This window comes from Leuciscus leuciscus (assembly GCF_965113295.1).
Source record: "Leuciscus leuciscus genome assembly, chromosome: 3".
Lineage (NCBI taxonomy): Eukaryota > Metazoa > Chordata > Actinopteri > Cypriniformes > Leuciscidae > Leuciscus > Leuciscus leuciscus.
The window spans coordinates 64,975,213-65,002,936 of record NC_138727.1 but is presented as its reverse complement, the minus strand read 5'-3'; the positions used below and the strand labels follow the sequence as shown (position 1 = coordinate 65,002,936).

At 39.8% G+C, this 27,724-nt stretch overlaps 2 protein-coding genes across 4 annotated transcripts in view; one reads left to right on the top strand and one right to left on the bottom strand.

Moving 5' to 3' along the window:
- Positions 1-27,724, bottom strand: part of LOC309495382 (NLR family CARD domain-containing protein 3-like) — a 76,976-nt gene that overhangs the window by 14,421 nt on the left and 34,831 nt on the right. The window contains exons 1-2 of one of the 3 annotated variants that reach the window (XM_082165087.1): positions 14,370-14,450; positions 7,424-9,247 (exon numbers count right to left, since the gene is read on the bottom strand). In XM_082165087.1, the coding sequence (XP_082021213.1) occupies positions 7,424-9,204 (1,781 nt within the window). In that variant the 5' untranslated portion in view covers positions 9,205-9,247; positions 14,370-14,450. Of the gene's footprint in view, positions 1-6,141; positions 9,248-9,884; positions 10,201-10,946; positions 11,072-14,369; positions 14,451-27,724 lie in introns of those variants that run through there. The other 2 variants (XM_082165085.1, XM_082165088.1) reach the window with 2 other exon arrangements.
- Positions 18,489-27,724, top strand: part of LOC309495384 (NACHT, LRR and PYD domains-containing protein 3-like) — a 211,012-nt gene continuing 201,776 nt past the window's right edge. The window contains exon 1 of the mRNA XM_082165091.1: positions 18,489-24,039. The gene's annotated coding sequence lies outside the window, so the exon portion shown is untranslated. The remainder of the gene's footprint in view (positions 24,040-27,724) is intronic.

Sequence of the window (27,724 nt, the reverse complement as noted above, 5' to 3'; positions counted from 1 at the left end):
CAATGTTTCTAAGGTGGAAAAAGGCTGTTTTTGTAACATATGAAATATGATTTTCAAAAGACAGGTTGCAATCGAGTATAACACCCAGGTCTTTTACTGTAGAGGATAAAGTAACAGGACATCCTATGATGTTAAAGTTGTATTGTGCGAGGTTTTGTGGGCGGTTTTTTGAACCGATAAGTATTACCTCTGTCTTGTCTGGATTTAATAAAAGAAAATTACGCGTCATCCAATCTTTTATATCTTTAACACACTCTGTCAATTTGGAAAATTTAGCGTTTTCATCCGGCCGTGATGAAATATATATTTGAGTGTCATCAGCATAACAATGGAAACTAATTCCATGTTTCCTTATAATATTTCCAAGTGGCATCATATATATGGAAAATAACAGAGGGCCTAATACAGATCCCTGCGGCACTCCATAGTTTACTGGAGTTATGATCGATTTTTCTCCATTTAAATAGACAAAATGGTAGCGGTCAGATAGGTATGATTTGAACCAGCTTAGTGCTTGTCCTTGAACACCAGTATAATTTTGTAGTCGATCTAAGAGTAATGTATGATCTATAGTATCGAACGCAGCACTAAGATCAAGTAAAACTAGTATTGAGATACAGCCTTGGTCAGTGGCGCGTTAGTCCATGTTATTCATATGCTATTTTAAGGGTGCATGCTTGGCCATAATCAATGTAGCATGTGCACAACGCGCATGCACTTTGCTTATCTCATCTACACAGAAGCAGCAGTTTTCATTTTTGCAAATCATACATTGTTACAAGGAAAAATATTAGGTTTTGTAGGTCTTGATAAGCCTAGAGCTTCTACCTATCCCTTTTCGAACAGTGTGATTATTATGCTAAAAAATCGTTTTGTTTTTTTGTTGTTGTTTTTTCTTGTTTTTGTTTTATTTTTATTGATGGATATTTAATGTGTTGCTGTCTTTGGTATAATTCATTTTTTAATTGTTCGAAATAAAGATTTCATTCATTCATTCATTCATTCATTCATATTAACCCTCTGGGGTCTGAGCTGTTTTCTGGGCCCTGGAGGTGTTCTGACATGCTCTGACATTTGTGTTTTTTTCTGTTACTAGTGACATTTTCATGGCTAAAGTCTAATTACACTGTATTCAGCACAAACTCTGCTACAATAATATATCAGCAGCATGTATGTAAAAGTTTGTAGTTTCGAGATAATGACAATTATGCGTGGTTTGTGAAAATACAAAAAAAAATTCTCACTGAAATAAGGCCACGAAACCCATACTGATTATTTCTTCACAAGACTTTTGAAAATTGTATGACGTAGCCTAGAATATTTGCTCCAAAACTATGTGAAAATCACCCTGACTGCTCATTCAGATAAGACAATATATTGATTTAAAATTTTTACAACGTGTTTTGTGTGAGAAAGCTTTATGCGGGAGCTCATTAATATGTAAGCTTTTCACACCTGAGAAAGACAAAGACACTCCCCTAACTGCCCTATTAGGAGCTATCAGGCCCTGTCATTCAGAGCAACCTTGCACAAAGAATGAGGAGATTTAAAAAAGAATGGCTTTTAGATTGTTTGGATTTATTTACAACACAACATAATCCAAAAATACACAACAAATGACAAAAGAGCACATTGAAAACAATGATCCAAAGACAGAGACCTTTGTGCCATTCCTAAAAACATTGTACATACCTTTCATTTCCAAGGTGTTTGATTTTCACTTTACCATGTTCATGTACAGAGACTCATGTGAATGTTGAAGTCAGCAGGACTCAGTTGCATCTGGTCCCTGAAAGAAAATAAAAAAAGTGAACATACTGGTATCAAGAGAAACTAGGCCTGCACGATTTTGGGAATAGATTTTTCTGGTTAAAATTGCTTTTTAAAATTCACAGAATACACACACACACACACACACAAATGTTTCCAACAATATATAATATAATGAACACCATGTTTGTTGTGCCTTGTAGGCATAAGCTATGTGCAGTACTGCATAAAATAATTATAACAATAACCTATAGCTGTCACGGTTTCCCTGGTTTTCCCTGGCCATGTCACGTACTACATTTCCCAGCATCCCCCTGGATCCACACCTGCACTCACTTCCCTCATCACCGCAGCTGAACCCCATCTCCTCATTATTACCTCATCACCAGCCTTTATATTCAGCTCCCTCACATGCACTCACTGCCGGGTATTAATGTTGCTCTAGTTCACGTTAACCCAGTCGCTTCCACGTACCTTCCTAGTTATGTTTTCCTGAGATCGTCGGTGAGTGATTCCATGGCTCCTCACTCAAGGTGATCCAGTATCTACGAGAGTTACCGTCATTACATACGGGGTGGATCCCTGTTTCGACGGATAGTGATCAGAGAATCCACGAAGTGTTTCCCATGAGTCTTCAGGGAATTATCGGAGCTTGGTCCACGTTTATGGAATGGTTCTAAACACTGTCGGAGAGTATTTCTAATTTACGTTTGTGAGTGATCCTAAGTTACGTTTCAAGAGTGCTTCGCGTGTCTTCTGAGTGCCGACTGAGGGGAATCCCCAGAATTCCCAGAGCGAGTGCTGCACGTATCTACAGAGTGTCATCTACAGAGTGTCATCTACAGAGTGTCAAGTATACTCAAGCTCCCTGTATCATCGTGTCCGACTCAAGCTCCATGTATCCCCGTGTTTGAATCAAGCTCCAAGTATCATCGTGTCTGCCTTTAACTCCTGTATCTTTGCGTGGATTATGAGAGACTGTTCTAAGTTCCACGTATTTTCCTGAGACTGTTCATGTATTTCCAGAGACTGTTCCAGTTCTAGTATTTCCAGAGACTGTTCTAAGTTTGCCGTCCATGAATTATTCTGACCTCAGAGCCTTCTAAGTATTATCTGGAGTTGCATTTGTGTATAATATACCTGAGTTTGAACTGTGTTCCAGTCTCCCGAGCCTTGTGTATTTGTGACAGAATACCCGACCACACACCGTGCAAGCTCCAACGGCTCTGGAGGTTGCCTCAATCTCCACTACAACAACGCAACCACGAACAAGATCCAGTTCCATCCCAAGTTCAGTCCCAGCATCTGACACCCCTCTTCCAAGGATGTGTTGGGAACAGATCGTGGCACTGGCCCAGAACAGCTGCGACTTGTTTGAATTCACCTTGAAGTTTTGCTCACTGGCTGTTGACTGTGACCTGAGTGACGAGACCATAAAAGCTTGTTACAAGATCGGGGCCAGATACGTCGACCCTCAACCGCTCCCCGATATCTCGGGTATGGACTGGAAAGAGGCAATTGCCATCTGCTGGAATAGTTTTTTCCCCAAATGTGCAATTTTCTCCGAACCGGAACCTCACGCCAGACCCCCCATGCCTGCTCGTCACGTCAGCCCAGGCAAGCCCACAGAACCACTCAACGCTGAGCACCATATTCGCCCTGGACCAGTTGCGGGGATCACCTGGCCCAGAGCACGTAAGCTGGTTTCAAACAGTGCCGATCTGGCGTCCAAGTTGCTCGACCCCCTCCATTATGTCCGTCAGAGGGACTCTCAGATATGTTCCTCACCAAAACAGCCCAGCCGATCCCACTCACTTCCTCTGCCCAGTCGAGCCAGAGCACGTCGTCTGCCCAGCCGAGCCTGCTCCTCACGACTGCCCAGCCGAGCCACCACTCCCTACAACGCCCCTTCGCCGACGTAAGAGGAAGAGGACCCGTCAGGCTCGCCAGACTCCGGAGGACGTAACCGGAGTTCTCGTCCTGTCAGCCCCGCCTCTGCGCCTCGCACTGCCGGCCCCGCTTCAGTGCCACGCCATGTCCGAGTCACGCCACGCCAAGCCTGAGACCCCTCAAGTCAAGCCCGCACTTCACGCCAGTCCAGCCGAGCCTGCACTTCACGCCAGACCTGCCGAGCCCAAGGCAGTATGCGTCATGCCCGCCGTGCCTGTGACTGTGAGCGTTATGCCCGCCGCGCCTGTGACCGTCATGTCTGCAGAACTATACCTTTCCTTAATTCCGTCTGGCTTGGAGCTCCCTTCACCTTCAGGGCCCTCTTCGCCGCTGGTCCTGCCCAGCCCAAAGCCCTCTTCGCCGCTGGTCCTGCCCAGTCCAGACCCGCCTTCGCCACAGGGCCTGTCCTGCCCAGCGCTTCCTTCGCCGCTGGTCTCGTCCAGCACAGCACTTTCTTCGCCGCTTGTCTCGTCCAGCCCAGAGCTTCCTTCGCCGCTGGTTCCGTCCAGCCCAGAACTTCCTTCGACGCTGGTCCTGTCCAGCCCAGAGCTTTCTTCGCCGCTGGTTCTGTCCAGTACAGAGACTTTTCCGCCTTGGTCAGCCACTCTGCCTGCTCCGCCGTGGCCGCCCGAACTGCCGTGGCCGCCCGAAGGGGCTTCTCCGCCGTGGCCGCCCAAAAGGTCAGCTCCGCCCTGGCCGCCTGTACAGCCTGCTTCGCCATGGTCACTGGCACAACCTGCTCCGCCGAGATCGCCCGAGGGGTGGTCTCCTAATCCGCCATGGTCCCCTGACAAGCCTGCTCCACCTGGACCGCCCGAGGGGTGGTCTCCTGCTTCACCATGGCCACCTCCTCAGCCAACTTCGCCATGGCCACGTCCCCAGCCTGCACCACGTGGCCCCTTGCTCTGCCTGCACCGCCGTGACCCCCTGCTCAGCCTACACCACCACCATGGTTGCCCATTCTGCCTGCTCCACCCTGGTTCCGTTCCGACCCCACCCTGGCTCCCCCCCACTCATGCTAAAAGGCGCGAGGACGCGCCTTCCGGGAGGGGGGAGTAATGTCACGGTTTCCCTGGTTTTCCCTGGCCATGTCACGTACTACATTTCCCAGCATCCCCCTGGATCCACACCTGCACTCACTTCCCTCATCACCGCAGCTGAACCCCATCTCCTCATTATTACCTCATCACCAGCCTTTATATTCAGCTCCCTCACATGCACTCACTGCCGGGTATTAATGTTGCTCTAGTTCACGTTAACCCAGTCGCTTCCACGTACCTTCCTAGTTATGTTTTCCTGAGATCGTCGGTGAGTGATTCCATGGCTCCTCACTCAAGGTGATCCAGTATCTACGAGAGTTACCGTCATTACATACGGGGTGGATCCCTGTTTCGACGGATAGTGATCAGAGAATCCACGAAGTGTTTCCTATGAGTCTTCAGGGAATTATCGGAGCTTGGTCCACGTTTATGGAATGGTTCTAAACACTGTCGGAGAGTATTTCTAATTTACGTTTGTGAGTGATCCTAAGTTACGTTTCAAGAGTTCTTCGCGTGTCTTCTGAGTGCCGACTGAGGGGAATCCCCAGAATTCCCAGAGCGAGTGCTGCACGTATCTACAGAGTATCATCTACAGAGTGTCATCTACAGAGTGTCATCTACAGAGTGTCAAGTATACTCAAGCTCCCTGTATCATCGTGTCCGACTCAAGCTCCATGTATCCCCGTGTTTGAATCAAGCTCCAAGTATCATCGTGTCTGCCTTTAACCTTTATCTTCGCGTGGATTATGAGAGACTGTTCTAAGTTCCACGTATTTTCCTGAGACTGTTCATGTATTCCCAGAGACTGTTCCAGTTCTAGTATTTCCAGAGACTGTTCTAAGTTTGCCGTCCATGAATTATTCTGACCTCAGAGCCTTCTAAGTATTATCTGGAGTTGCATTTGTGTATAATATACCTGAGTTTGAACTGTGTTCCAGTCTCCCGAGCCTTGTGTATTTGTGACAATAGCAGCCTATAAATCTTCCAAAAGATTTCAGTAACAATGCTAGAGAAAAATATATTAATTATCTTATGTTACTTCAAATGTTTCCATTCGTTATGATGATATGAAATGAGATAATAGTAAAAACATAAAGCCTAATGTTTGGTGCATTTTTCCTTTCAAACGCAATCGCGCTCCAAAATATGATACATTCAAACGCACAGCGCGCTCCAAAATATGATACATTCAAACGCACAGCGCGCTCCAAAATATGATACATTCAAACCCACAGCGCGCTCCAAAATATGATACATTCAAACGCCATCGCGCTCCAAAATATTAAACATTATGGTTATATATATATCTATGTTTGAGCAGATATCCACAAACCGTACAGTAAACACAGGTCTAAATAGTATAATATTCACCATATATCTAGCAACAGTTCAACTGCAATGTGAAGTTTATGCAACAATACCATAAACTAATAAGTAAGAATTTCTTACCTTACATCTTTCTTGTCTTCAAATCGCGTTCTTCTTCTTCTGATGTAAATCCAATGTAAGCTCACAGCGCGTCTTCCAAACTCGACGAAAAGCAGAGACTTGTGAAGTGTTTTGGTGTTTTGTGTTTGAGGTAACGAGGGCGTTCGCGTTCCATGTGGAGATTTGCATGTGGAGATTTGCATGTGAATCTCTTTTGCGCGAGTGGGCGTGGTCGAATTAAAAAATAATTAGCAAGCGTTTGAGATACTGGACATCCTGTTGGTTTTATACAAATTACTTAAACAGAGAATATTTGTTTTCAGTTTGAATCCGATCATTTAAAAGTACACACTTAAATGTGTATAAAGGTATATGGCTCATAAATGTGTGACAAGTATTCACTGAGTTTTGTTTCAGTTTATAGACGTGCTCAAGAAAAAAAAGTTCACCGCGACGGAGAGGCAGAACGCACACCCTGTTTATTTTCTTTATTTTACAAAAGCACAATGTTTTCATTTGATTGTAAGTGGACACATACAAAAGTAGAAATATCACAGATTCTTTTTTTATATTTCTTTTTTCTGTATAACCATAAATGACGGAGTAATTTAAGTTTATTGTACTACAATGTGAAGAAAATCCAGTAAAACGTGGGGGCGCGTTTGCCGACCTCAGAGGGTTAACACATGAGGGAAATCATTGTTGTGTCCATGAAGATGTGAAAAAATAGGCATAAATCTAGCTTACACATTTACTCAAATTATCATACGCCTGTTTAACCGAAGCTAATTTGGATGGGTTTCTCCCATCCCCATACAATGTCACTTCTCTGTCTTTTTACGGCCCTGACGAGAACGTTGGTCTCGTCGGCTGTGAAGCGCTCCTGGCGCGCGCCTGCATGGCAAATCCGCCGTTATAATATCAATCCGCCATGGAACAAGTGCACCTGCTCTTAAAGGGAATGTGAGATATCGCTCTGATTGGTTTATTTCACGTTACACCCAAACCCCACCTATGAATAATGAAGCTACTTCAGACCAACCCATTTTAGATTTGGGTCGGGCGCAAGAGTCATTTATCATGACTCTTAGCGGTATAATAGCAACAGCGCCCAAGACCCGCCCACAAAGTTACTTGCGTTTCGCGCTTGATACTTGCGTTTCAGATCGTTAAAATAGGGCCCAATAAGTTCATAATGTAAAAAGGTCATAAGTTTATGAGTACAAATCACTTACAGGGCTTTTCTGCAGTTGATCGCAGCTGGTATCAGTCTTCTTCTACCCTCATCTGATGTGTTGTATTTCTTGAGGTCCAGCTCATCCAGCACCTCCTCTGACATCTGAAGCATGTAGGAGATTGTTGAGCAGTGAGCAGGAGAGAGTTTCTTCTCTGAGTGTTTATCTGATTTCACAAACTCCCGAATCTCTCTGGACAGAGTCTGATCTTTCACTTCCAACAGACAGAGGAACAGATTGATGGATCTTTCAGCGGAGAGTCCATGTCCATCTTTTATCTTCTCTTTAATGTACTGTGTGGTTCTCCGGATGCTCTCTGAGCTGTTCTCTGTGTGTGTCAGTAGATCCTGTAAGAGTCTCTGATTGGACTCCAGTGAGACGCCCAGCAGGAACCGCAGGAATAGATCCAGCTGTCCATTTTCACTCTCAAGGGCTTTATCTACTGCTCCTCTAAGCAAATTATGCATTGAATCAAAAACCTTAAGGGTCTCCACAGTGCTAATTAAATAGCAGTAAAACACATGGAAAGCAGCGAGAAACTCCTGAATGCTCAGATGAATGAAGCTGTAGACTTTCCTCTGATGAATCACAGATTCCTCCTTAAAGATCTCAGTGCAAATCCCAGAATACACTGAGGCGTCAGTGACGTCTATGCCGCTCTCAATCAGGTCCTCCTCATATAACATCACATTACCCTTCATCAGCTGTTTGAAAGCCACTTCAGCAAGTTTCACAATCACTTCTCTGTTGGACTGCAGGAGTTTTTCTGGATCTTTCTCTTCATACTTCTGATTCCTCATGTTGATCTGAATCAGCAGGAAGTGGATGTACATTTCAGTCAGAGTTCGAGGGTTTTCTGCACTCAGATCTTCTTCCATGAGCTTCTGAAGCACAGTGGAGGAGATCCAGCAGAAGACGGGTATGTGGCACATGATGTTGAGGCTTCTTGTTCTTCTGATGTGTGAGATGATTCTGCTGGCTTGATTCTCGTCACTGATTCTCTTCCTGAAATATTCCTCCTTCTGAGGGTCATTGAATCCCTGAATTTCTGTCAAACGGTTGATGTATTTGGAGGGGATCTGATTGGCTGCTGCTGGTCTGGAGGTGATCCAGATGAGAGCGGAGGGAAGCAGATCTCCTTTAATGAGGTTTGACATCAACACACCCACTGATGAAGTCTCAGTCACATCAGAAACTTTCTGAGCCTCTGAAAACAACAGTGTGATTCTGCTTTCATCCAGACCATCCAAGATGAATACAACTTTACACTGCTCGTAAATCTTTGAGTCCAGATCTTGAAGTTCAGGATGAAAGTCCACCAGAAGTCTGTGAAGACTGTACTGATGATCTCGGATCAAGTTCAGCTCTCGAAATGGAAGCACAAACATGAAATCTACATCCTGATTGGCTTTTCTCTCGGCCCAGTCCAGAATGAACTTCTGCACAGAGACGGTTTTTCCGATTCCAGCGATGCCTTTAGTAAGAACAGTCTTGATTTGGTCTTTCTCCTCACATCCTGGTTCAGGTGAGGCTTTAAAGATGTCATTGCAGTAGATTGGAGTGTCTTTTGAGTGTTGTGTTCTGGCTGTTTTCTCCATCTGTAAAACCTCATGTTCTTCATTCACTCCTTCTCTCTCTCCCTCTATGATGTAGAGCTGTGTGTAGATCCTGTTCAGGAGGGTTTCATTCTCTTGGATTTTGTTTCCCTCAAATAATCTCTCGTACTTGATCTTTATGCTGTATTTGTGCTGGTCTTTGATTGTCTGTAGTTCATCATACATTGGTTGAGGAGAATCCTTCTGCAGATAATTTTTTTCCACATTGCTGAAACAAGAAGAAAAATAAGTGCGTACAGGAGAGGAGGATCCACCACTAACTACAGAGATGCGTAATGTGAAATGATGTGCTTGTTGACTTGCTAAATGAATCAAACCGAAACCAGCCATGAGTATACATGAACAATGAATGGAGATGAAAAGCTGCTAATCATTTCATTTTGAGTGGAATGTGTCATATTGTTTTTGCTGGTCTAATTATCTGCTAATGATATGTCATTTTTTTTGTAATCAATACTGAATATGATCTGCTTTTATAGATGTACGTATTGTTAAATGCCCTTGTGACATGTTTCTATAGCCCATAACTTACATTGTATGGCTGTATAGTTATTTATAAAACGGTTAGTTCCAGTCCTTGATTCTGATTGGTCAATAGCTGTGTTTTATTCAAGATAAAACATGGCTATGACCGCTTCCACCAAGGGTTCTGTGTATTACTACACAACACCCTTAGCAACCACTCTTAGCAATGTAAACATGTGTTTTTTTCTCATTGGTATTATTCATTGAAGCTTACTGTATTATGTAGAGTAGAGTAGAGTATTGAGAGAGAGAGAGAGAGAGAGAGAGAGAGAGAGAGAGAGAGAGAGAGAGAGAGAGAGAGAGATCAAGTGCTAGTGTACCTGCATTTAGATATATCATTTTCCTTCAGGTCAGTCCTATGTTCATAATAAAAAAATCCACTTAAATGTCCAGTTCGATGTCTTTTCTTTTTACCAGTTAAGGGGTTTTTGTGTGCCCTGACAGTGACAGCGCTATTCAAAATAAAAAAAATGTTGTCAGCTGCATCTTGCTCCTTCATGTTCACAAGAAGTTTCTGTCCTTTCAATATAAATGTCTTCTCTACTTATCTACAGTCTTTGCCACCATTTAATGGCGTAATCATGTAACTTCCGTTGCTGTTTACGGTCAGGGACTAATTTTTCAAGCGGAAGGAAGGCTTTTAGTGCTTTTACTTAATGAAAGTTGCATTGATACATATTTTTTGGCTTTAATATTTGTAATGTGTAGTAACTGTTTTATATAAGCAATAAGGTAGTCAAGACTAATGCTATATTGTGAATAAGTCATGGCTGAAGGGGTTGCAGGCACTCCGCTTCAGCCGTGACTTATTCACGATTATCACGATTAATGTGGGGAAGTCCATTCTCCATCCTTTAAAATGGCTCAAATATTTGTTAGTAATTGTCACAATGCATAGAACCACATATTTTATTTACTTGATATAATATGGCCTCTTCTATCGATTTGGTATTTACTGTATACAGAAAAAGTACATGTAAATTTAGGTTAGAAAATGTAATAATTTTAAGCATATTATTTGTCACACAAACACCATTTGGACTTTTGTTTTCAGTTTGCTCATTTCCCTTGTTTTAATTAATGTCGATTATTACAGATTGTCCTTCAGTCCAGGTACTTGCCTCTAATTATCATTAATTAAACTTCCTGCTACGAATATTTAAGTTCATGCTCGTCTTCCTTTCGGTCGTCGGGTACTGTTAATGTCTACACGTTGGTTGACTATCTTTATCATTGGTATTGGATGCTGTAGTGGATTTATTAAAGACTGTTTGGATTTATCGTATTGAAGTCATCTGAACAACATGCAACCAGGTCATGTTCACACATGAACTAATATGTTAAGTTAAATAACTAACTTGATCTAGCGTGTTTATACTCACATAGGATCAGTGGTCAATGGTTTATGACTGAACTCATTAAGAAAATCCATGGATTTTCTTCTCGTCATAGACACACGGCTGGGTTCAGGAGATCTCTGGGACTGAGAACATCCCTCCTCTGTTTTCTCACTGAGACTCATTTTAGAAGCAGCGTCACTCTTTTTTTCTCTCCAGAAAGCTATTAGTCCTGCCAATACATAGTTTATAAATGAGGAAAATTCACATCCATACAAAGACACAAGGAAGATCACACTGAAAATCCACTAGACATCATACATCTATATACATATGCACATCACAAACAGCTGTTCTATTAGTTTACTTTTAAAGGTATTTTTTAACTTTTAAACAATTAAAAACTAAAACAATGTTCTGAATGCGAGATTGAAGGAGTTCTTCAGTCTTTAGGGCAGAGATGTGAGTTTCTCTAAAAAACATAATAACTAGAACAACTGGTTTACTGCACAAGATCATGTCTTTAAACAGGAACACACAAACACCGCACCCAATCAACAGTTTCTCCAGAAACAAACTAAACCTCATTTCAGCCCTTACAAAAGAGCATTAACTGTATAGTCTGTGTATGATATCACTAGGGTTGCCAACTGTCCCGAATTAGGCGGGATGTCCCGTATTTTGAGCCTAATTGATTTGTCCCGTACGGGACCTCACTTGTCCCGTTTTTTTACTACTGCGCTGATCTAACCACTGATACAACAGCAGCAGTGCTGATCACGACACTTGAGAATGATCACTGACACGGCGACACACACACGACACCTCACACCTGACCTATCATCATCATCCAATCACAGCCCCCCTCCTCTCACGCGCATCAGTATACGTTGTAAATGCGCCAATTCCTCCACACACACAAAAAAGTCGATAATCGACTTGGCATGTGAATAAAACTGCAAATATGGATAAACCTGCAAAAAAAAAAGACTGTGCAGCTACAATAAAAATTGGTAAGTAAAAAATATATGGATTAAGCCCGTCAGCGGTGACTCAACAAAAGCCTTCTCTACTTTATGTCACAGGGAATTTTCAGTTGCCCATGGAGGTGAGAATGACTTGACTAAACATGCTTCCACAGAAATGCACAAGAAGGCCACACTAGCTAAAGGTGCAAGCAATATCTGTGGATTCTTCGGGGTAACTACTGTGGAAACTGACAAAATAGCGGCAAGCGAAGCCTCATACGTGTATCACACCGTCAAACATGGACTCAGCTACAACAGCAACGACTGTCTTGCTAAGCTAAACGGTGCTTTGTTTCATGACTCAAATGTTGTGAAGAAGATGCGCTTGGGGAGAACGAAAGCAGAGATGATCACAATGAGTGTTTTAGGACCAAAGACTGTGCGGGATATTCTGAATGATCTATCTCCATCTGAATGTGAGCCTGTGTTTTACTCTGTTGCCACCGATGCCTCAAACAAGGAAAATAGACAAATGTTTCCAGTGTGCGTGAGATATTTTTCTGTCTCTGATGGAGTGCAGTGCAAGTTACTTGACTTTTATGAAGATAGTGATGAAACTGCAAATGGTATTCATCGAGCTCTGATGAACTGCCTGAAAATGTATGAACTACTGGATATAAAACACATCACAGCATATGCGGCAGTTAATGCGAATGTTAACTTTGGAAAACACCACTCTGTTTACCAGTTATTGAGCAGTGCCAACAGTCGCATTTTGAAAGCTAATTGCCCGGCTCATATAGCTCATAACACCTGCAAGCACGCCTGTGATCAGCTCTCAGTGGACATTGAGTCACTGGTTTTAAAGATCTACAGCCACTTCTCAGTATCTGCTTCCAGAAGAAAGGAACTGTGTGCATTTTTTGCCTTTGTTGACATTGAGTGGCGTGAAATTCTGCGTCATGTTTGCACGCGATGGTTGTCTCTTCATCCAGCTGTTGATCGTCTCCTGCAGAGCTGGCCAGCTCTCACCTCATACTTCAGGTCCCTTGGGGAGACCTGTCCTTTGGCACTGAGGAGGACTTTTGAGGACGAAGAAAAAACTGCAGCTGCTGAGATTTATCTGTACTTTTTCCACAACGTGGGGTGTGTGTTTGACACACTTGTTAGAAAGCTGGAGGAAACAAATCTCTGCATCACAGATGTTTACGAGGAGGTGGGAAAATTCAAAGTGAAGATGCTTCAGCGGAAAGAAGACAGCTTTTTTGGATACCAGACCAAGCAGCTGATGGACAAACAAGTGTCAGCAGCACAGAGATCAAAGTTTTATGAATCTGTCATTGCATATATTGACAAATGGTTTGATTTCTCATCAGAAAATGTAATGATGAAACTGAAACCAATTGGCCTACATGAGGAGCTTTCCTTCTCTGACCTGGAGCAGGTGGTGGTTGCCCTCAAAATGACAGAGACAGTGAGTATGGACCAACTCTATGAAGAGTTTTGTGCTAGTAAGGAAGAAATAAAGAAAGCCACACAGGATACCACAAAATCCACCAGTGAGAAGTGGGTCACAGTTTTCCAAATTCTAGGGAAAGCCAACTTGATCAACATGTTCAGGATTGTCTCATTTGTCCTCAGTGTGCCAGGCTCAAATGCCTTTGTAGAGAGGATTTTCTCTCTGATGAACATTAAATGGTCAGACTCAAGAAACAGATGCAGCACAGAGCTCATCAAAAATGAACTTCAAATAACTGTGAACTGTGACCTGTCATGTAAGGACTTTTCTCTGGCTGCACAAAAGGACAAAAGACTGCTTGAATCGGTCAAGGGCAGCCAAAAATATCCATGGAAAAAGTAGACTTGGTGAGCAGAGGCATGCCCCTCTTTTCTTCTTTTGCATTTAAATGTTTTATTTTGTCAAGTTTTGTTTTCCAACTTATATATAGTTTGAGTGAATAAGAATGTGAAGCATTTATTCCCCACCACTGTTTGTGTGCACAGAGGTTGCATGTTCTGAGTCTGCTATTTGATTCCTAAGCAAAACTACAGCATACACAAGCTATGTTATTTTTAGTTTGTCACATGCAAGATTAACATGAATTTTTCTAACCTACAGTGCAGGAGTCACAAGTGTTTTGTCTTAGTCCTTTAATTTAACCATTACCTATTACCTTTACTTTTTGTCTGTGTTAACGCTGCTGTAAATGAACAAACTATTATTAAACCTACTGTACGTTGCCAAGGCATGAGAGTTATGTATTCATATTTTATTAAGTTAGCTATCATTATGACAAATGGCTAAAAATCATACACTGTATTTTCGCACAAAACCAGCCCACCTTTTGTCCCTCATTTCATAGTGACAAAGTTGGCAACCCTAGATATCACAAATATGTGAATCAAGCAGATCAATTCTACACAAATGGCTTCAGAAACATGTGGTAAACAACATGGCTTGTTTACTGTCCAACCAGTAAAATAAAAAACATGTACTTACCATGGCAGATGTTGTTTTTTCAGCCTCTTTCCTCACCGACGTAAAGCTGCAGTGTGTTTCTGATCTCAGTTGTAGCTGTTCAACCTGTTACACCTTTACTCAGAATTCAAGGAGGAGTTTCATAAAACATCCAATAAAAACAGATGTTTTGAAAAAGAAGAATGCATGTTTCATCTACATTTCCCTAGTTTGTTGTAACCCTACTCACAGTATAATCAATGTGGTTCAAAGTAAAACACAAGCTATTCAGAATAAGTTTGGTTAAATACAAATTGCACTTGGTTAGCAATTAAATATTGCGTAAATGAATGTGTTATTGGAAGCAACATTTAATACAATTTAAAATTGGGTAATTAAAACAATTAAAAATGTATTGGCAGCCAGTTATAATGTCTACAGTACAGATTTTTTAGGTGAAATAACATTTGACTATTTATATTATTTATTAATACTTATTATTTGCACTTATTTATTTAGTCTTATTCAAGAATTTTTAATTTGTTATTTCTTATTATGCTATTTTTTGATGCTGCTGCATTGGGTTTTTATTGGTTAATGTTTTATCTTGTTGTTTTGACCGGGTCCTCAGTACTTAGTTTCGTTCCTTCATGTACTCGTGTATAGAATGACAATCAAAATCAGTGAAACCTTGAATTATGGCAAAATAAAGCCCTATTGTGGTGATAAAAGACTACTTCGCACTCCGCATTGATATGTAACATTATAACAGGTTTCATTTGGTTTACAGGTTTATTTTGCAATAATGACTAGCTGAAGTGTATCATTCTGCTTATAGACCTTACAGTCATCATGAGATGTCAATTTTTTTTTTTTTTTTTTTTTTTTTATTAAATGTTGCAGTGTTTATTATAAATAATGTATCGGTGCACATCATTATTGTGTTAATAATCTTGAATCAGATTAAGTTCCTCTTGCAGCATCTCTTCTCTTCTCTGATGACGTGGGCGGGGCTATAACCTGTCACTCACATGAGATCAGCCAATAGCAAACCACAACCATCCAATCAGTTCCCCACGGACACAATCAAGCCCCGCCCACATGTGGTCTTGTTCCAGTCTTTCACGTGGATATACAGCACAGTAGGGAAGAAAGGACTAGTGACATTAACATATTTCTGGGTTTGGAATGTGGCTATAAACTATAGCAGGTTAAGTTCTATAGAAGCACCATCACAAATATGCATCATGTTTGAAAGTACTATATATTTACATAATCAGCAACAATAAGGTTCATTTGATACCATCAGTTAACTACATTAAGTTAACATGAACTAACAATAAACAATACTTATCCAGCATTTATTTACCATAGCTAATGTTAATCTCAGCATTTACTAATGCATTTTTTACTAATGCATCTATCTGTTAACATTAGTTGACCTTCATATTCACCCTATATGTGAATTACACATCCCTCTCTTGCAGGTCAAAATTACACAAAGCATTAAAAGCTTATATCGTTTCATTCTAATAAAAAAAAAATCTATTTTTTAGATGCAATTTTTAGGAGATTTTTTTATATTTATTATTTTATTTACATCTTAATTACTAGATTTTAACAATCATGGATTTTCAAAAATAAAAATAAGCACATTCTTTAAAAATAATTCACTTAAAGGCAGATTAAGTAATTTTCGGTTCAATATGAGTTCGCTTATTCAAAACAAATGTTTTAATGATTTTTAATCAGTTTTTTTTAATGTCCCCCGTTACAGTTACAGTAGTGTTTCATCACTTAAATTCACATTATTTTATTTCATTCTAATGAAATGCCTGCAAGTGTTGGATTACTACTCATAAAGGTAACTATTTTAACGAATAAAAATTGTGGTGTAATGCAGCGCTGTTTGACTTGGTCAAAACTAGGGGTGTGCACGAATATTCAAATTTTCGAATATTTGATCTGTAATTATTATTCGAAAAATAAAATACTATTAGATTTTTACTACGTTGCTTTGCTGGCAGTAAATGCAGTGAATGCATGAGATATCCCAAGCACTAACTCGCAGTTAGAACTAAATGCACTGGGTGGCGCTGTGGAGCGTGTTAACAAGTGGTTTGTATTTGATCACATGTTGTCGTCTGCCCTGAGAAAGTTTGGATTTACTTGAAAATGATAAAGAAATTATCTTACTAAATGATCTTACAAAATGGAATTACTTTTAATCAAATAAATTAATGAATCTGAGTTATAATATCATCACCACTATGAGAAATCACATGAAATCCAAACAGCAGTCGAATGAGGAAAGACAGCTGTACATCACTGCATTCACGACTGCAGGAAAGCTGATCTGATAGCAAACTGGTTGAGAGATATACTTCCTTTAAGTTTCGTTGAGGGAGACAGGATTAAAGGACCCCTGAAATCAAAATTTTAGTTTTTTAGCTCTTAGTATGAATATGTTAGCCTTAATGTTATAAATAAGCTGGTGTGTTCCAAAACAATGACAAAATTCGCATTTAGGAGATATAAGCATTCAAAATGTACATTCTCTCACTTCCGCTAAAATGGATCAAGGATTTGTATGACGTCACCGCTTACTTCAGCTTCTCATCACATCTTCTGTCCAATCAAATGCTCTCTAGAATCTATAGTGTCCCGCCCCCTCTGATATAAACACCACCTGGCCAAAGAGACCATGGCTGTGCGTTCGGTAGTAAACGCTTGCTCAGTGTCCGCTGCTCTTGCTCATCAGTTCACATTACAAGAATGATCTGTTATCAGAGGAAACTGTCTAAGTTGTACATATACAAAATCACACTTAGCTAATTAAACTATATAATAATTTAATGCAGAAACAATGAGCTCATTGAAGTAACGAATACTTGTTTGTTAGCAAATGATAACTTGTTTGTTTCTTATAATAAATGTTTGACATCAGTTCTTCTAACCCTAATGGATGAAGTGTGTAGCTTTTCCTGTCTTATACAATCATGTAGGAAGACACATCATGGCCATATTCCAAGATGACAATGTCAGGATTCATCAGGCTTAGATTGTGAAAGAATGGTTGTGAGGAGCATGAAGATTCATTTTCACACATGAATCGGCTCCTCTGAGTCCAGGCCTTAAATTCATTGAAAGTATTTGGGATGTGCTGGAGGAGACTTTACAGAGCGCTGGACTCTTGCATTGTCCATACAAGAACCTGACCAAAACTGATCATGCACCTCTTGACGGAAAAAATGTTGTGATGTTATTTCCATCTAGATGTGCATCAGTTTTTGTTTGAGATCTTATATTGACAATGCATGAGTCCAGCACTCTATAACTGAGTGGGGTCAGTTCATTACGGAAGCTTCTAATGATCATCTGCTGGTCAAACAGTTGAAGTGCAAACATCTGATTCTTCAACACGTAGATTTTGAAACAACATATTAATTCGACTACATGATCATCAGAGGTCGAAGATATTCTAATCACAATCCAGTCCAATCTGATAGAGTTCAGACAAATGCTGCTAAAACACTGTTGTGACCTCTATGTCTAATGTTAACATTCATATCATCTTTCTTTCTTTATTCACATAAAATTGTGTACACATAAAGTCATATTCACTGAAAAGATGCATGGGAACAAAAGTGGTCAAATTAATTGAATGCCTCTTACAGTTCATTAAAGGTGCTGTATGTAGCTTTTCTACTAAAACGAATCCTTTTTTTATTGCCTGTGTGTGAAGGGGTTGTAATCTCACATTAAAATGATCCACTTTGCAGGTTTTGCTATTACCTCTGAAAGCAAGTATTCTTATTTTTATGTGAAGGTGCCGGGTCGGATTTACCGCGAAATCCAGTGACGTCACCTGTATGCTCGCCCCCAAGCCTCTCGCCTCTCGCCTCGTCTAGCCGACTGACTTTGCACTCAACAGCGACGACACTACAACTTATGACATGGACTTCTGACTTGTCTGACATGTCTGATAACACTAAGAAACGACCTGCTCCCAGCACAACACGTCACAGACTCCAACACAAACTCCACAAATTGATAAAAAACAATAAAACGTTTTTTTCTGCTGAAGCTGGTATTAAAGGCCAGACGTGAATCGGATGAACTTCGGGTGAACTTCGGGTGAAAAAACACGGATCAACATCGGCAGGGCATTTGAATCATGGAGAAACCTTATCTACAAACCTAGAATGTACATTTCCTGAAGAAAATGTGAAGCAGTGCTTGCAGTGGCAAAATTCAGCACGGTTGATATGGTTCCATACTTATCATGGTACGAGCATGGAGCATTAGCTCAACGTCAAGCTGATAAAAGTAGCCTATTATTGTAACGTTGCAGTGGGAGTTTACCTGAGTTTCCAGCATGTTGTGGGATGCTTTCTCCGGTGTGTTGCGTGACGCGTCTCAGTCTGGCCGGTACCCACAGTGCTCGCACATAAATTCGAGCACGCGCAAGAGCACGCGCTTGTCAACTTATTGGTTGCAATCTGTAACATCACCGCTAGAGGCCGCTGAAAACTACATACAGCTCCTTTAATTAATGAGCAAACTGAAAGTAGATATAGTTTGAACTGGGTTTTGTCAGACTGAACTGTTGATGGATACAGGACACAAAACACTGCATATTTACAATAAAAACATTGCAGTAACGGTACATTTGGAGGAACCGGTTAATGTGCTTTTGTCTCACACACAATCCTGAGAAAACGGGAGGATCTCAGTGACTCTCAGTGACTTGTTCAAGCATTGCTCAAACCACAGCTCTTATTACTTATTATGGTTTCATTACTTATTATGGTTTCACCGGCCTCATGTGACGCTTATACACTCTCTGACATGTGAAGCATGAAGAACTGCTGAATATCTCTCTGATTTCCAAACATCTTCTGTATGTCCTGTGCTGTATTTTGTGTCATATGAAATAGTTTGTCTCCTCTCTACAGTCAAGAGATGAAAGCTGCTGGAGTTTCTTCACACAGAGTATCTCTAGAAGAGTAAAGACTGTCATACACACAGTGCCAGTCAGAGTCAGTGTGTTCGTAAACCTGAAACGATGCCCTCACTCTTTAAACCTTTCTAGCAGAACAGTTTCACTGTAAACAGACAACATACAGTGAGTTCATTTAAATGAACATTTATATGTATTACTTTTTATGCTGACAACAGGCCAACAGTATATAAGGTGCCACATTTATTAACCCTCTGAGGTCGAGAAACGCGCCGACGCGTTTTGCTGGATTTTTTTCACATAGCAGCAACATAAACTTAAATTACTCCGTCATTTATGGTTATACAGAAAAAAGAAATATAAAAAAATAATCTGTGATATTTCTACTTTTGTATGTGTCCACTTACAATCAAATCAAAACATTGTGCTTTTGTAAAATAAAGAAAACAAACAGGGTGTGCGTTCTGCCTCTCCGTCGCGGTGAACTTTTTTTTCTTGAGCACGTCTATAAACTGAAACAAAACTCAGCGAATACTTCTCACACATTTATGAGCCATATACCTTTATACTAGTGGTGGGCCGTTATCGGCGTTAACGTGCTGCGTTAACGCGAGACTCGTATCGCGCGCTAAAAAAAATATCGCCGTTAATCTATTCTCCAAGTTGGGTTGGGAGATGGCTCTATACTACACAAGCTATGATGACGCAATCTACCCGCGGCCGCGAGGTAAACCCGGCTGCAACGCATATTCGTCGTCATCTTAAGTAAACACGGCTGAAAGTGAAAGCTGGTGAAAAAGATCGGTGCAACATCCATTATTTGGACTTGGTTCGGGTTTAAGCCGTCAGACGAGCAGCAGCAAACTATATACAGAGTGTGTGGGGTAACAGTTCGGTAAGTTAACACACGACTAATCCGTTCGACCACCTCAAATTCAAAACGAAACATGATATCACTGAATACCAGCGCGCGCGTATTATTCCCATTCCAATATATCTTAGTTGTGTAGCACATAATCTCGATTTTAAGAATCGTTGTTGTGTTTCTTTTTAACTGAAAAGACATCAGTTAGACAATATTCTAATTTTAAATTTGGGGTTTCATAAGCTCCAAGCCATAATAAACATTAGACCTACTTAAGTCTCTGCAGCTAGTGTACTTAAATTTTATTTATCTGCAAAATTATGTTGTATACTTACAGTTTTGCACAATATATGTTCTCAAAACTACATACACCCTTTAAAAAAAAATACATTTAGCAGTTGTTTAGCAGGGTCTGTGTAACCTGTTCTGAAATGGTTTTATTATAATATACTCAGGGCTTAATTTGAGCCGGAACACGCCGGAACATGTTCCGTCACCTCCGACATTGGATCCGGAACCTTTTTTATTGGATCCGGCACCTCCTGTGTCACTAAAATTAATTGCCTAAATGAAAAAAGAAAAAAAAATACTGTTTGTGTAGTGTTCAATGTTTGTTGTACGCTTGTTGTACGAGTTGAGATTGCTGTTAGCCTCGATCGTTTCACTCAGGGGAAAAATGTCAAAAAGACAGGAAAGTTTGCTTAACTTTTTCAAATACGCTGGACAGTCAGATCCCAAACAAGCAAAAATCGTTTCCGCTGATCAAAAAGGAGACCACGGTGGACACAATAGCCTAGTATCGACATAATATCTCAGCCCGTTCTCATACCCAAAACGTCACTTTTTCGTCACTTTCAACCATGCTTCAATATCCGACGCACAAAGCACCCTTTAGCGTCCATATGAGACGCATAACCCTACCACATACCTAAACCTACCCATAACCGAAGCGTCACATATGGACGCTAAAGGGTGCTTTGTGCGTCGGATATTGACGAACTTTGAAAGTGACGAAAAAGTGACGATTTGGGGTGAGAATGTGTTGAATATCTTGTTATTTCGACATAATAAGGGGACATTCTAATCTGCATTAGGCCACATTAAGCGATACTGTTTTTCTATGGGAGGAAAATGCTTAACGTGTAAATGCGTTCATATTATGGGCTCATCTGATTTTTTTGTACATAGCATAGCCTATTTGTTAGGATTTTAGTATCATAATGATTAATAAATGCACGCACAATTATCCGTGAACTTGATTTGAACAAATGCCTTTCAACTTGTGTTTGCAAAATTCAGAATTAAATTAATGTGCAGAAATTTGTACAAATAGAGAGTATGTAGGCCTACTATTGTAGCCATTAAAAAAGCGTTTAGTTTCATATTTGTTAAAATATTATAATGTTTTTTTTAATTTTTTTTTTATGTTGATTTATGAAAAGTGAACAGCACGACCGAGTAAGATAGGATGCGCAATATGAGACATGGAGCGGGTCAGACATGATTTTGACCGTTGAAGTTGAAGTTGTTTTGTAGAAAGCCTTTCTTTAAAGTGAATTTCGTTTTGTATAAATTGTATCTTAATTTTAATCAATTTTTCATCAACCAATTGCCTGTATTTAATGAATAGGCCTACGAAACAAATATAACGGAGGCGCCCGCGCGCTCACTTGCATTGCACGTGAACTAGAGCACATCCTAACTTAACGAAACTCAGTGTATGCCTCACACAGACATGACAAATACATCAAATACACAAAGCTTGAAATGTCTTTAAACGAAATAATTCAAAACGAAAAAAGAAAAAGGCTACTCTCTGATTATGTAATCCATTAGGCTTATTTATGTGCATTTCTCTCTATAAGCGGGTTCACACGGAGATGGCGATCGTCAACTTCATCTTTGCAGCCGAGTCGACACTTTTAGAGAAAACACTTGTTTATTAATAAAAATCAATACACGCGTCACCGGATTTACAGATGCACGCACACATATTATTTCGAAATAACGAGATATTGTGTTGAAATAACATTATTATTAATAATAGCCTACATCTTTTAGAATAGGCCTATTTGATTGAATGCTGAATGTTGCGCTTGTTCAATCTAATCAAATTAAAACTGTAATTGTGATCATTAACATAACTGAATATGAAATATTTAGTGGCCAAGTTTTGCGCAGCTCCCCGTCAATGATCTAGCACCCACTCAGCACATGCGTTAAAAATTCTCTGGCGCTGTCCCTGCAGAGAAGCTACGTAGGCAGTGTATTTTTTTTTTTTTTTTTTTTTTTTTTGTTCCGTTACCTCCAACCCCCGTTTTGAGTCGCCGGATCCACACCCCCTCTGCGCTCCGGGACCTCCCACTTTACAAATTAAGCACTGAATATACTGTATATTGTTATCGCAAGAGGCTGCAATGTATATCACAATATAGATTTTAGGCCATATCGCCCATCCCTAATTGATAGCCTATAGTAGTTGATAATAACATAGGCCTACCTAATGTTGCCTACGGACGGTAACATACAGTAGTAACCTTTTACAGTCTATGAGTAGAACAGCTTTCTCAAGCAGTTTGTGATGCATTTTGGAAACAGGAGATGAGCCCCTGGTCTAATGCGCCACCTGGCTTGAGAAACCCGTTCTCAAAGACTTACTTTTATAGTCATTATTTGGGTAGCACACATATTCTGAATGCCTTCGGCAGAATTCAAATGAGCCATTTTAATCTAGATTAATCTAGATTAATTTCAAAATTAATCTAGATTAATCTAGATTAAAAAAATTAATCTATGCCCACCTCTACTTTATACACATTTAAGTGTGTACTTTTAAATGATCGGATTCAAACTGAAAACAAATATTCTCTGTTTAAGTAATTTGTATAAAACCAACAGGATGTCCAGTATCTCAAACGCTTGCTAATTACTTTTTAATTCGACACGCCCACTCGCGCAAAAGTGATTCACATGCAAATCTCCACATGGAAAATCTCCACACTTCACAAGTCTCTGCTTTTCGTCGAGTTTGGAAGACACGCTGTGAGCTTACATGGATTTACCTCAGAAGAAGAAGAACGCGATTTGAAGACAAGAAAGATGTAAGGTAAGAAATTCTTACTTATTAGTTTATGGTATTGTTGCATAAACTTCACATTGCAGTTGAACTGTTGCTAGATATATGGTGAATATTATACTATTTAGACACGTGTTTACTGTTAAATACTGTTTGTGGATATCTGCTCAAACATAGATATGTATAACCATAATGTTTAATATTTTGGAGCGCGATGGCGTTTGAATGTATCATATTTTGGAGCGCGCTGTGGTATCACATTTTGGAGCGCGCTGTGCGTTTGAATGTACAGTATCATATTTTGGAGCGCGATTGCGTTTGAAAGGAAAAATGCACCAAACATTAGGCTTTATGTTTTTACTATTATCTCATTTCATATCATCATAACGAATGGAAACATTTGAAGTAACATATGATAATCAATATATTTTTCTCTAGCGTAGTTGTTCTTGAAATCTTTTGGAAGATTTAATTTATTGTTATTATTATTTTATGCAGCACTGCGTAGCCTATGCCTACAAGGCACAACAAACCTGGTGTTCATTATATATTGTTGGAAACATGTGTGTGTGTGTGTGTGTGTGTATTCTGTGAATTTTAAAAAGAAATTTTAACCAGAAAAATCTAAAATCTATTCCCAAAATCGTGCAGCCCTATAGTTTCTCTTGATATCAGTATGTTCACAGTTTTTTCTCTTTTTTTTTCTTTCAGGGACCAGATGCAACTGAGTCCTGCTGACTTCAACATTCACATGAGTCTCTGTACATGAACATGGTAAAGTGAAAATCAAACACCTTGGAAATGAAAGGTATGTACAATGTTTTTAGGAATGGCACAAAGGTCTCTGTCTTTGGATCATTGTTTTCAATGTGCTCTTTTGTCATTTGTATTTTTGGATTGTGTTGTGTTGTAAATAAATCCAAACAATCTAAAAGCCATTCATTTTTAAATCTCCTCATTCTTTGTGCAAGGTTGCTCTGAATGACAGGGCCTGATCGCTCCTAATAGGGCAGTTAGGGGAGTGTCTTTGTCTTTCTCAGGTGTTAAAACCTTACATATTCATGAGATGATCACGCCTCTTCGCATATGGCTTTGTCACACAAAACACGTCTTAGAAATTTTAAATCAATATATTGTCTTATCTGAATGAGCAGTCAGGGTGATTTTCACATAGTTTTGGAGCAAATATTCTAGGCTATGTCATACAATTTTCAAAAGTCTTGTGAAGAAATAATCAGTATGGGTTTCATGGCCTTATTTCAGTGAGAATTTTTTTTTGTATTTTCACAAACCACGCATAAATGTCATTATCTCAAAACTACAAACTTTTACATACATGCTGCTGATATATTATTGTAGCAGAGTTTGTGCTGAATACAGTGTAATTAGACTTTAGCCATGAAAATGTCACTAGTAACAGAAAAAAACACAAATGTCAGAGCATGTCAGAACACCTCCAGAGCCCAGAAAACAGCTCAGACCTCAGAGGGTTAATGTGGAAAATCATAAAAGGAAACGAACTGCATGTCTAAAATTGTTGCATAATTAGCCTAAAATAAATGTATTTCAAGTACATTTTAGTATATTTATTTTTAACAAGGATAGCCAAAGTTATACCTGAGTTACTGTTGTATGTAATAAATCTACTTAAAGGGGTGGTATAATGCCCTTTTCACAAGATGTAAAATAAATCTCCGATGTCTCCAGAGTGTGTATGTGAAGTTTTAGCTCAAAATACCCCACAGATATTTCTATATAACATGTTAAAATTTTCACTTTTTGAGGGTGAGTAAAAACGCACCGTTTTTGTGTATGTCCTTTTAAATGCAAATGAGCTGCTGCTCCAGGCACAGGCGGAGCTTCAACAGCTTGCACTCACACAAACATGCACTGAACATTTCAGAAACTTTTAGCCTTTTTAATTTTCAAACTGGAGTCAGAAAGATGGAGAGACTCAAGAAGAAGTGACAACATTTCTGAATGGTTAGTTGATGAATTTATGTAGCTTATGTGTAGTTATCTTCTAGTCATTGATTAGCATATTCTGTCTTGATAATCTATAAATCGTGTTCCGGGGGCGGGGTTTATGTAAATTTTAGGGTTGGTGATGTCACTCATAGATATCCATATAAGGCTAGATGTCTTAAGGCGGAGTCTCGAACGGAATCACCAGCGGCCATCTTGTCACAGGGAAGCTTTCTGGCGAGCTCTGTGGTATCTGAAGTAAGGTGAGTGATCAGCATGAACACAAATCCTCTTATCTCGCTGAAATCTTGACGGATTTACAAACGGTTTGGTTTCTTACAAACGTTATTAACGTGGCTATAATTCCAAATACTTGAACATGTATGTTATAATTATTCATATGTATGCAGTGTCATAACTACATCTCTGACGTTTATAACAAACCAAACCGTTTGAAAATCGGTAGAAAATTTAGCAAGTTATGGTTATTTAAAAGTACATGCACCATTAAAACAATGTTACGAGTGAGCGAGCTCCCTGTGGCAAGATGGCCGCCGTGTGCGGACGTCGACCTCCATTGGCCAGCAGCGTGGACGAGACATCTAGCCATTATTATATGATATATATGATGTCACTAACCTGGGAGGAATGTCGTGTAGTCCCTACCAGCCGTTTGTTTTAGTCCTTAAAAAGCCATTTCTTTAAAAGCAAATATATTCCTTTGCTTTGAACTTTGAGCGCTGTAACTTTGCAGATGTTGTTTATGCTCAAACAGCAACATTACACACTAACTAAAGTTAAAAAAGTGAAATCATAATCAACCACCCCTTTAAAGGTGCTGTAGGACATCTGGGAAAATGCTAACTTTAGCCTAATAGCACTAAAAGCGTACGTCCCACCCTGCCTGCAAATCGCCATCCAAAGCCATGCCTCCTGAAAGCATAAACACGCACAGCCAAGAAGACCGGAGACAACGTTACTGCAATAGACTACATCTTGTGTCATTCACCAGTGAGAAAATGTTACAGTACATTTAGTTACAGTACTACAATACCAAATGTAAACAAATTCTTAAAAACAGAATTAGATGCAGCAAGTTTTCGGTTTGTTTAGCTAGCAAAACTTGTCAGTGTGTAATAATATTTCTTGCATGACAGGGTTTCCACGATGAGAGTCTGCTTGGCTCCGATGAAGATAGATAGATTGTAGATATTTTTTATGTTTCTATGTCCTACGTCTTCCACAGAGGACAAATATTTATAAAAAATACATTTAGACCACTTAACAGAGTGATTGCTATCAGGATATGAGGAAACTTTCAACCAGCATAACAAAAATAAATTCTGCAGAGAATCATCTGCACCTTTAAGTGATTCTTCCTTGTAAATGAAAAAAAGGTGTATCTGATCAGTCTCTGTCCAGAAGGAGGCACTACATGATCATCAGAGGTTGAAGAGGAACTAGATATTCTTCAGCATGGAAAGTCTGGTCTGATTCGGTTCAAACAAATGATTTTGTGTGCTAAAACACTGTTGTGAACTTTACTGTATGTCTAATGTTAACATTCATATTCTCTTTAAAGATTGGAACCAAATAAGTGATATTAAAATAAAACGAACTGACAGCCACTTACAGTTAATTAATTAATGAGCAAACTGACAGTATAAATAGATTGAACTGGGTTTTGTCGGTTGAACTGAGTGATGGATACAGGACACAAAACACTGCAGATTTACAATAAAACATTGCCGTAACGGTACATTTGGAGGAACCAGTTAATTCGCTTTTGTCTCACACACAATCCTGAGAAAACAGGAGGATCTCAGTGACTCTTGCAGTGACTCTTATGACTTATTAAGGTTTCACTGGCCTGTGATGCTTACACAACACTCTCTGACATCTGAAGCATGAAGAGTAACTACTGCTGAATGTCTCTATGATTTACAAACATCTTCTGTATACTCTGTGCTATATTTGTGTGTCTGCTATCTGACAGTCAAGAGATGAAAGCTGCTGGAGTTTCTTCACACAGAGTATCTCTAGAAGAGTAAAGACTGTCATACACACAGTGCCAGTCAGAGTCAGTGTGTCTGTAACCCTGAAACGATGCCCTCACTCTTTAAACATTAATAGCAGAACAGTTTCACTGTAAACAGACAACATACAGCGAGTTCATTTAAAAGAACATTTGTATGTATTACTTTTTATGCTTAAAACAGGCCAACAGTATATAAGGTGCCACATTTCTGTAAATACAAGGAAAGGAACATAACCCAGCAAGCAATTTTGAGTTTAAAAGACGTCCAATAGCCATACAAACACAGCCCAGACGTCTAGGCTAAAACAAGCCAAAATTTGGGCTGTCATTGAAAATTTAATAGACGTCTAAACCATCTTCCAAGAATAGACTAGTCATCAATTAGATAACATGTCAGATATGAAACCAGACACCTTATAATCACTGTTGACTTTGCATACATGATGGAATATCCTGTATATCGCAAGGTATTTTGGCAAAAACGACATGA